General features: G+C 29.9%; 1 protein-coding gene across 1 annotated transcript in view; it reads left to right on the top strand.

The window, feature by feature from the left end:
* The window catches only part of LOC129219238 (focal adhesion kinase 1-like), a 246263-nt gene that overhangs the window by 157613 nt on the left and 76641 nt on the right, over window positions 1–12009 (top strand). Inside the window, exons 18-19 of the mRNA XM_054853564.1 lie at window positions 6767–6882; window positions 9252–9439. Coding sequence (XP_054709539.1) covers window positions 6767–6882; window positions 9252–9439 — 304 coding nt within the window. The remainder of the gene's footprint in view (window positions 1–6766; window positions 6883–9251; window positions 9440–12009) is intronic.

Consider the following 12009-nt stretch of genomic DNA (forward strand, 5'->3'; position numbering starts at 1 on the left):
CTCTACATTCCAAAAATGCATTATTTAACAACAAAAATGAATAAAAATAAGAAAAAAAATCTCAAAATAAATAGGTTTTTTCATTGTTGTATGTGATAAATAAAGCATTTTTTTTGCTCCAACAGTAAAAATTATAAAAGTGCCGCACATTTATTTCTCTTTCTGAACGTTTTCCCTATTACTCTACATTGAATACCATTGCTTTCTTGGGTAGAGTTTTCTCCTCTTACCCGCTCTGTCCACGGCTTCAAGTGCGGGCAGCAAGTTTACGGCTTTGGGCGTCTCCCCTTTCTTCTATCCTCCTTGGTAGTACCAGGATTATCAATAGAATATTTTCTTGCATAAAATAAAAGAAAAAGGTTTTAGCTAGGGTAGAACTAAAATTATCACCCATAGCAATACCATTAATTTGTTGAAAGCAAGAATTGCCATTTTTGAAATAATTGTTAAAGATGCAAAATTTAAAAAGTTGGAGAAAGAATTCCTCATTATTATTGGGTGAAGTATTGACTGTTTTGAAAAGTTCAGTAACTGAATTGCAGTTCATTGAGTAGAATGTTGGTAAACAGATTTTCAAAATCAAATGTTTCCAGATGAAAGATGTCGAGCATATTAAGTAATTTGATCACATCATTGCTGTTATCGATTATCCAGTACCATTTCTTTTGACAGAGCTTAAGTTGGTTTAAAATCTTTTAAAGGTAAAATTCAAGTTTATCACTGAGATTTTTCCCAATGATGTTAGTGGCAGAACAGGTAAAACGAAAAGAAACAGAAGTTTTGTGGAATTTGGGAATTTCATAAAGGTAAGGATAGTAAAATTAAATGGATAGTCTTAGGACAGGGTAATTTCATGAGTTTGTAGGCAGCAAAGATTTTTTTTTTTATAATGGAAGATTCATTTAGTGTGGAGCAATCATAAGTAGTAGTTTTTTCTAATTCATATTTCATAATAGTAGCATAAAGTCTTTTACAACAGACAGAAAAAATGAAGCTAGCTTTGTTAACAACAGTGAAAATATATATTTCTTTAAGTTTCTTAGGGAATTAAGATCATCTGCAAAAAATTGGAAAAAAGAAGTGTCCCTATTGATAATTTCACGAAGTTTCACTTTTAAATGAAGCAAAAAATGGTGTCTGTGTTCTGGAAATGCAACAAGTGGAATATTGTAACAGCAGGAGAGCTTTCTAATAGGGTCTTCAAGTTCACTTGAAAGTCTATTGTATGCTTTCCAAAAATTAATCCTGAAGTTGGGACAGAATTTGATACCAAGTACAAAAATGTTTTTAAGGTTATTATTTTGCAGAAAATTCAGATCGCCAGTTAAAACATGACCAAAAGTAGAGTTGAAAAATTCAGTGTAAGAAAAATTAACACAATTACAATTGAAGTCTAAGTATTTTTCATAATTTTAGCCGCATCATGGCAATTAAGATTTTTCTTGGAAAAGGGGGAATTGAATTTGAAACTAAACACAATTTCAAGATCTCCAACTGGAAAAAATTTGAAGAGATTATTGTGAATTTTTGAGAGATGAAGATTATTGAAGCTGAAAGTACAGATTAAGGTTTGTTATCTTGTGACGGAGCAACTTTATAGGTTAAAAGATCGCAGCATAACAATTCAAAATGTGAATTTTCAAAGTTGTATTGAAATAACAAATTTTTTAGTTTTTAAATATTTTAAGTTTTAGACGAAAAATAAAAAATTTGACATCTTCATTAATATAGGAGCTACAGAAAATGTTTTCAAGACTTTCTAAAGTATCAAGAGGAGACAAGAAAAGCGTGGGAGAGTTGGCAATGAAATTCGCTGAATGGAATATGTATATTCCACTTTTTAATTTGTCAGTTTCATTTTGTGTCTCCATATCTGGGTGTCATCTAATCCACCCTTCTGTTCAGCGAATTTCATTGTCTTACCAACCCTCTTTTATTTCACTATGGATCTTTGTACAAATAAACAATGAAAAATTTGAAAGTTGGCTGTTCTTGAAGCTAGTGTTAACTTTAAGGGCTACTTTTGAAAATAACATCATGTCATCTACTGAATCAATTGTCTCACTTGAAATCTCAATATTGGCCAAACTAGCAAGTCACTTAATTTACAAATCAATAATCATTGACATGATATCCTTATCCTTAAAAATAAAGAAGATTAAGAGCTTCAACACTTTCAAGTTCATAGTTTTGAAAATTTATCAGTCTCCATTTTAGGTTTTGAATTTTCACTGGAAAAAAGGCTCTTGTTGGAATTCCAGTTTATTCTTCAATTCAAATCCATCTTCCCATATGGACTCGACTCTTCACTTAACTACAAAGTGTTTGATACTAATCACAGCTCTGCAAAAAAATTTTAGTATTTATTCTATCTTTAGACTTGGAAGAAATACAGACACAAGATGTTTCAAAAGGGGTTCAAAAAAAAAAAAAAAGTTTTTAAACCAACTTAAGCTCTGTCAAGAGAAATGGTATTGGATCATCAATAACAGCAATGATGTGATCAAATTACTTAACATGCTCCATGTCTTTCGTCTTTAAACATTTGATTTTAAAAATACGTTTACCAACATTCCACTCAATGAACTGCAATTCACAGTTATTGAACTTTTCAAAACAGTCAATACTTCACTCAATCTTAATGAGGAATTTTTTCTCAAACTTTTTAAATTTTGCATCTTTAACAACTATTTCAAAAACGGCAATTCTTGCTTTCAACAAATTAATGGTTTTGCTATGGGTGCTAATTTTAGTTCACCCTAACTAACCCTTTTCTTTTATTTTATGAAAGAAAATATTCTATTAATAATCCTGGTACTACCCCTTTTCCTTGCAGATATATTGATGATTTATTGTGCATCAACTACTACAACATTTCTGAACTCAGCAAAAATATTTATCATAACTCCCTCATATTAAAAAAGACTAGTTCTAATTGTAAAATTTTTATTTTCTTGACATTAAAATTAATATTGACTTCAACTGTTAAACCACCATTTATGATAAAAGATGCAAATTTCAATTAAAAGTTAACTGTCTGCAAAGTTTTTCTTCTTGCCTCAGTAAAAAAAATTTATTAGCATCATTGTTTCGCAAGCCATCAGAATCAAAAGAATTTGCAACACTATTACAGCATTTAACATGAAATGAATCTCTTAAAAATAAACTACTTGAAAACAATTTCCCGAATAATCTTGTAAATAACATTTTCTCTAGCATAGCCTGTAATCAACATTTCACTTCACTGTTACCGTCTAACTGTTCACTAGTATGAATTTTCTGATAGAAACCATTCTGATTGGACTTCAGTTGATGATGTTTTTTGAAATGTGTTTTTCGGTCGACCTGGAATGTTTTTGAACCTGATTTATGGGATGATCCTTTTATTTATTTTTTATTCATTTGATTGGTTTTGTTTTAATTTTATTTTTATCGACTGGCACAAAAATTGAATCAATGCATGCAGATATGAATATGCACCTGCACACATAGGTAAGACTTGATTTTTCACTGGCCGTATGGTGGAGGGACAATATTGATAGCCTTGGCTTCTAATGCCCGAGATGAAACCTCAGTGCTTAGTTTTAGATCTTGGTTCCAAAAATCTGCATTCATTTTCCACATGTGGTGTGTTTAGCCCAATGTATTCCTGAATGCTAGCTTTTTCGGAGCAGGACATCCTACATTGAGTTTAAGTATAATTTTTTGGTCTTTGACCATAGGATGAAGTTTCCACTGTTGAAGAGTTCTGGTTTCATCTCTGTTGTTTATCTATGTTGTAACCTTGTCTGCTTGTTGTTTTATTGATGTATTGACCTGGCTTATTTGTTTAGCTTCTTTGTGCATCTTTGGGCTTGGGATTTATAGTATTCTAATTTTATCCTCTTTAATGTGTTTTCTATGTATATATAAATATATATATATATATATATATATATATATATATATATATATATATATATATATATATATATATATATATATATATATATATATATTTAGCCTTTTAATAGTTAGGTTAAACTGATCAAATGTCCCACCTTTTAGACTCACTGATCATTTTTTTTTGTTAAATTCCCTCCAAATGAGGAAAGATAAATAAAGCTATGGTATTGTTAATTTTTTCTTTTATCTTAAAAGTTGGAAGTCCTTGAATAATAATTTCTAATTTTATAAACAAACCATGTTTCTAACTTTTCTCTAGTTCCGACTCTTATTTCTTGAGTTTTGATTTCTAGCTTTTGGTTGCAGTAGCCAGTTCAAAATAGTGTTACCTGCTTATCGTGAAAATTGAGGTTTATGTATTAAACTTAGATATGGTTTACTGTATTTATCTTTGTTCAAGCACTTGGCAGCATAATGCTATGAGTGTGCTGTGTGGAAATCTATATAAATAAAACAAAGAATGTGTATGTGTGTGTGTATGGTCCCTATACACATTCAAAGTTTACGTCGGATCTTCACCAAATAGGGCACGGAGGTTACTTGGGCACCTGAGAAGGAACATAGGGAGGTTTTGGAATGCCATAAAAACCCAAACCCTTGAAATTTTATTTTTCGGACCCAAAGATTGCATTAAATGCCTCTTTCTGCCCGAAATAATTTTCTGACCAGTTTTATTTCAGCACCATTCATAAGCGCGTGAAAAATACCTGAAATTGATTTAATCCTTCGAATTTCCAAGAAAAAACCACGGCTGTAAAATCTTTGGGGGGAAATTTAAAAGCATTTTTGAACCTAATGGAACAAAAAATCATGTCGGAAAATTATCGTTTGTACAATCTCATTTTAAATTAGCATGAAAACAATTCAGAAGGTTGCCACCATTTTTTTCTCAAGTGACTAAATAAAATTTTCTTTTTGTTTCAATATAAAAATTTCCCCTTTTGATTATTATTTGGCGATTTATCTTCTTTCTTTTTTTTAGGATTTTAGTTGGATTTATGGAGAGTTACATCTAATTTATTTGTGAATTTTTGATTTGCCTTTTTCTTTAGGAATGATGATTTTGACGGGAAATTTTACAGCATTTTTTCTTTTCTCTAATTGAAGCCTGATTGTTGAACATGCATCACTTGACATAACTCTTGTTTTCGAGGTAGACCATGCAAAGCCTTGCAATACAGCTAGTTCTATATAAAATATAAGCCTAGCATCATACTCTATGGGAGTTTTGGTTTGATACATGAAAGTAACTGGTTCACTGATTTTTTTTCCATATCATTTCTAGTGCTTCCTGTAAACATTGTGTAAATTAAAAGTTAAATTTGCTGTTTGTCGACAGAGGTGCTTGCATCTGACAGTGATGTGTGTGAAATAAACTTACATATTGTAATTGCATTTTACTTGAAATTGAAAACATGATTTGGAAAAAACATTATTCTATTAGTCTCAGCGTTACTTGTTTTAATAGACATAGGGTTTGATTTTCATACTTTGTATAACATATGAGGAGTTTACTTTCGAAATATTTTTTATCCACTTTTGAAACAAAAATCTTTTTTTTCTTTTTCAGAATCTGTAATAAAAGCCTTATCAACCAGTGAATTTCTTTCTTTTTGAAGTGTTTTATAGCTACTGTTAAAAAAAACATAGAAATTAGTTATACCATCTTAACGGTGTGTATCCATCCCCTTATCTCTCGCCAGATCTTTTACAGCAAAGTGAAAATCATCATTTATTTGCTGGTACACACTCATTCACTTTCATGTCAAAAGGGCACATATCCAAATTTGAATTCACCACTTCTAATTCAAAAGTAGTTCACAGATAAAATAGCGGAGCGAAGCACTGGCTGAGCATTTCCAATCAAGCGTGATACCCGTCCGTATCAAGAGATCGCAGCACCTTGCACCTTGTGCAAGTCTATTATCAGTTAGGCAAGCGGGACCTCAAATTGTGCTTACTAAATTAATATTAAATATCCAATATTACTATAAAATTGTGATTAACTAATGATTAAATTGATTTTTAAAAAAATTGTGATCTATAAGTACCTACCTACGTTGTTATTTGAATCGACTTGGGTGGTTTTATTGTTCATTCTTAGTTGAATCGAAGGTCCTTTTTTTTGCAATGTTGAAAAGAATAAAGTAAGTAGGAATGAACAATATCTAGAGTAAAAAGAAAAAAATTTATATTAAAAAATGTTGAATATTTTGTTTCAATCTAATCAAGTTTATTTCTGAAGAAAATGCGTGTTTTTTGCAAAAGGGTTTCCACTGTTTTACACCAAAAAGGAATATATCCAAAATGAAATTGGCTATATAGATTTGGTGAAATTGAGGAAAAATTCCTAGACCTATGATAATAGTCACTTGTTATTCTACCAAAACATTGTGAGAAATTTGAAATTCTAATAATTTGTGTTTGTGCCTAAAACGTCCCCCCCCCCCCGTTTTGCCAAAAAAAAAAAAAACAATCTAGTCTGTTTTGAAAGTAAACTCCTCTATTATTATTATTAGCATTAATAATAATAGTATTATATTATTTATATATAATACTATTATTATTAATGCTATATTTTATTATTTCTTGAATTATTATTATTCAAGAAATTTATAATATCTATTATTTCTTGAAGCAATTTAAATGACATCAAACAATATCCTTCAATAATTACAATGTGTTAGAATATCAGTGGTCTGATGAACTCATTGAAAGGAATTTTTTAGATTATTTGAATTTTTGTTTCAAAAATATTCCTTTATTGCATTTTCTTCGCTACTTTTTTCTAATTTTTGTTTATCTTTTTGGAAAATCGCAGATGCGAGCTTATCTTCAAGATAATAAAGAAAAATTGGATATGGTCATTTTAATGTCATATGCATTCCAGTTAAGTACTGCTTTGTCATATTTAGAAAGTAGAAAATTTGTCCACAGGTAAGTTACCAATATTTATATTTATGTCATATTATTTAGTAATAACTCAATATCAACACATTTATTTCTTCAGAAAACTAAACACTTTGTATATTCAAGGTTTTAGTGTATATAATTTGGAGAAGCTTTTAATTGTTTCAAATAGTTACTCCTGGCTGGTTTGTAAACAAAACTTTTATTGTTACAAACAGTTTTTGTTCTATTGATTTCATTAATTAATAAATTACAAAAAACTTTAATGGAGATATTTTGATTTGATCAAATCTGTCGATTAACATGGAACTCAAAAGGAAGTTTTTTTTTTTTATCAAAGAGATTAATATGAGCAACATTGTCTGAGAGACATAAATTAAAATCAAGGAACCCAGTTTGGTGGATATTGTCATTTGTGAGTATAAGTTCTAAATCAGGTAAATATATATTTTTTGAATCACTAAAAAATAAAAATAATTAGGTCATCAACATACCTAAAAGCTTTTGGAATAGTAAAAGTAACTTTTTTCAAAGAGTGCAGGTATAGATTTGTTTAAATAGAAGAAAATTTAGAGCCCTGTCAAATATCATTAATTTGTATGAAACAGTGTTCTCGTTGTAATTAGATCAGACCAAAAAATTTCAGAAATTCAAGAACTGTGTTAAAATTGTAAATATAAAGCATAAGATTTTTTTTAAGGCTAGAGATAGAAATATTTGAAAAAGTCTTGAAAATCCTGCTAGTAAATGCAGTCAATTGTATAATTTTCCATGTATTCTTAGACATTTTTATTACTTTTACTAATCTTTGTGTGGTTATGTTTCTGAACATTATTAAAAATGGTATTCAACAAATTAACAAAAATGCTACCAGGAGGGGAGTATTCACAAAAAGAATTTGAACTTCAAGTAATATATCAGAAATTCAAAGGGTTTCTGTGAAATTTAGAGTTAATTGTGATGAACGGAAAGTCTATCTTAAAAGTTTTTAATTTTGACTTTCTTGTTGTGGGCAATGAATTTTTTAAACTATGATATTGCAGGAAGTGTTAAATCTTTTATTCGTTGAAGAATTTTCTAGTTTGACCCCCAGTAATTGGAGATAGAATTTTTGACAGATAGTTGAAATTTTATTAGTTACTTTGTCAATAGGTGCGGTAATGTATTAATCTTGAAGTTCTTTAATAGGGGAGATATCCACAAGTTTAAGCTTATTTTTACTATATTTATGAGGAAGGTATTTAAAAAGGTTGTAAAATCTCCATTTCTATTCTGTAAATGCTTCGAAAGGAATATCAAACAAAAAAAAGAAATACTTAAAAATATATGTGTTATGTAACTGAATGTGTCAAGAAAAGAACCTAAAACATAATTTTTATTGAAATAAAAAATTGGACCAAATTTAGCAAATTAGTTTTTAAGAAATGCTGATTTCCCCCCTGATGACATATCAATCCTTATTTCATTTAATTTCTTTGGTATTATTTTGTATTTGGTATTTCCCCCTTTCATATTTTGATATCTTTTTTATGCTAAAATATCATGATAAGTTGTGTATTTTTGATATTCCTATCATATTTCGGTTTCTTATTAATTTATGTTTTCCTGAATATTTTTGTAGTTTTGGTTTCTAGCAGTTTAGCACTGACACTGCGGTACATATTTGTTTTTTTTTCTTTTTTTGTTTATTTTCTTTCATTTTTTTTTGGATTTTTTTTTTAATTTTAAATATTACTTCTATTATATAAATATGGTGAAATTATATAAGGAGTAGTCAAGTAAAAAAGATAGGGTTCGAAAAAGAAAGTAAACTCTTTATCATTTCAGTTTAATTACCATAACTTTTACTGCATTTATTCCACTTCAGGATAAGATGGTCAGTGTCTTCATGGAAAAATGTTGGTGGTTGCCTACCAAATTAGGATTATGTACTGTGTGCTCTTTTTTTGTTAAAGTCAAAATCCACAACCATAACAGAAAAAGGATTAACTCATCAAGTGGATCCTGGCTGACTGCTGTCTTTCAATGATGTCCTACATTCCTGAAATTTTTTATCCCACTCAAACATCTACCTTTGTTACTTACTCCCATACCATCATTGTTATACCGTCTGTCTCGTTCACATATGTGATTGCCCTTTATACAGGAATGCTGGTCAATTGAATCAACCACTTTAATGAAGCAAAACGTCAAAAACAGGATAAAATCCAGCTTTATTGAATTAGCCGCTTTATTGAATCAGCCACTTTATGGAATCAAAACTGTTTGGAACAAAATATAAGTGACGGCCACAGTACTGTTTCATTTTGCTAACATTACTTGTGTCAGTAAAAGTTCTAATTTTCATGACTGGTTCAGTTTTCAAACAAACAGCTTACAGTTCAAATACATTTCAGAGACATAGCAGCAAGGAATGTTCTAGTATCTTCTCATGACTGTGTGAAATTGGGGGACTTTGGTATGTCCCGTTGGGTTGAAGATCATTATTATAAGGCGTCTAAAGGAAAACTCCCTATCAAATGGATGGCTCCAGAATCTATCAATTTCAGAAGGTTCACTACTGCAAGTGACGTGTGGATGTTTGGTTATTATCTTTGAAATTTTATTTTACATTTTGTGCTTTATTTCATTTCAAATATAGTGTATTTTTATGATTTTTTTCTGCCATGATTTTATTACTATATTTCATTTTTGTTTATCTGATAATTTATTTATATTTTTAATGTGACGTTTTATGTTTACCTCCTTAAACCCCCCTGTACTAAGGTGTAGGTAAAACATAGTTGACTACTTTTAGAGCTTTCATTTTAGCTAAAATCTGAATTTTAAACTGGGTGAAAAAATTAACTAAAATATTCTCCAATCATTTTTAAGTAACTTGCAGTTACTTTCAGAGGTGCTCCAATGTCACTGTGACCTCTCCAGGAATTTTTTTAATTCTGCAAATTTTGGGACATTATTAAAGTATTGCATTTTTTTTTTTCAATGCTCAATATCTCCTTTCATTAAATGTAGGTATGTGTGTATACTTCTATTTTAGCATTTAGTAAAATTCAGTTTCGTTTGGTAATTTGAAATTTTTCCTTCCCCCAATTTTTTTTTTTTTTTTTTTTGATAGAAATTATAAGTCGGCTAATGCTACAACGCAATTCGACTTATGCAAAATGGCTATAGCAAAATTTTCGCTAGTAACGGTCTTTGGAGCTAACACGAATTTCTCGCCCTCAACACAAAAATTTCCCACTGGAAGTAGGGGCACGTAAGTATTTCCATCAATATTGGCTACTAAATATTGATTTAGTAAATGGGGTTACATCCCTTTAGCTTCACTGACAGCAGAGGTATCCTCACTGTTCTAGTCTAAGCATTGACTTTTTAGTGTATCAAATAACCATTCAGCAGTTTTAATTTATTTTTTTCATTCTAAATATGAAAGTTGATAAATATAATGGCAACTTTGTGTGCTGTTTCATCTAAAATTTGTAAGATGGAAAGAAAAAAAGAAAGTTTCTGACAGTTAAAGAAAAAGTTAAAAGTCTTGATATGCTTCAGCAACTAAAAAATACATTGTTGTTAGCTTGGCAATTAGGTATGAGTGAATCAATTGGTACAAAGTCAAGAAAAGGAAGTCTAAAAATTCGGAACATTGTTTCAGTATTAAAGCTCACAGTGTATGGTTTAAGCTAAGTGTAAACGTTATGAAAATGGAAGTTGCTCTTGTATTGTTTATAAAAGGGATTAGGATATAGCATTTACATAAATGGAAATGCTATAAAAGAAAAAGCCAAGCAATTGTACTTAAAAATATATTACATATGACTAACGATCTGATCACTTAGCATAAGTTATCCTCATCTTCTTTTTTTAGTCATGTTGTTACTAATCTACTGGGCAGTGCTTTTATAGTGCAGCATTTTGTTATTACTATATACTGTAAGTTCCAGAATGTTTTATTTTTGTACCTCTCCCTCTCTTGATCATTGATTTTGTGCAACCAAACTGTGTTTTACGTTGATAAAAACAATTGTTTTTAAAAATACAGTAAAATTTCAGTTCCATATGCAAGAAACGGTAGCATATTGTTAAGGAATTTTTTTAAGCAGTTTGAGGTGTGTCTATAAGCCTCTAAAAGAGTTGGGTATCTCTGTTTCTTGGAACGCAGGCCTCACGTAAGTCAAGACTAGACTATATTTTTTCAACCTCAAAATCTTTCTCACTGTTTAGAATTGTCTTAATAAATCATATTAATGCAAGTTTAAGGAGAAAAAAATCTTATGCTTTTAGTCTTTTGCAAAGGAGAATTGTAGGCAATTTCATCCCATTGTTTAAACTTGATAGAGTAGAACATATTTTCACTTTTTATGTACAAAAACAACCAAATGTCAGTGCTTGAAGCTTTTCAAATCCCTGACATAATTTACAAATAGAAAATGTTGTTTTGGTAGGGTTGTGAGCATAATTTAGTTTGCTGGAAAAGAATATTTTAAACAATTTAAAAGGCGCTTAAGCTTCAGGGATAGTAATGTAAAAATTACATTTGTATTTGCTGCTAAAGGAATATTGTAGTAGGCATGAAAGGCTCAAAAAAAAAAAAAAAAAAAAGGTTTCAGATGACTAAAATGTTGTATGTAAGCAAAGTGACAGCTGCAGTAATGATTTTTGCTATTTTTTGACCTAGAACTGTCTGCCGAAATGTGCAGTATCCTTCCAACAGCCTTTTGGAGTATAACTCTGTATTTCTCCCATCTGTTGGACAGCAATGGGCTGAAATACAGTTTCATTAGCTCAAGATATGCAATGCTAGAATTCCACACTTAGAAAGGCTTGCCAAATAATTGAGAGATGAAATATTGCTTGCTTTACTTAATTCAAGTATGAAATCTTGATTAGAAATACTTGTGCTTTGCACAGAATATTTTTCCTATTGAAAGTTATTTTGTTCTATTCCATAATTCTCAAGTGTTGACATTTTGTGCATTAATGAGAAATAGCAAGAGTTTTTAAAAAATTAAAGCAAACATTTAAATCTGTCCCTTTTGAAGCAGTAAAATTATTACTTTTATAAGCTAAAGAATTATTTTCTCAATGCAAAATATTTGGATTTCTGTTTAGAAAAGTTGCTGTATATCCATATAAATAAAATTTAATGTCGGA

This window comes from Uloborus diversus, chromosome 3 (genome assembly GCF_026930045.1).
Source record: "Uloborus diversus isolate 005 chromosome 3, Udiv.v.3.1, whole genome shotgun sequence".
Classification (NCBI taxonomy): domain Eukaryota; kingdom Metazoa; phylum Arthropoda; class Arachnida; order Araneae; family Uloboridae; genus Uloborus; species Uloborus diversus.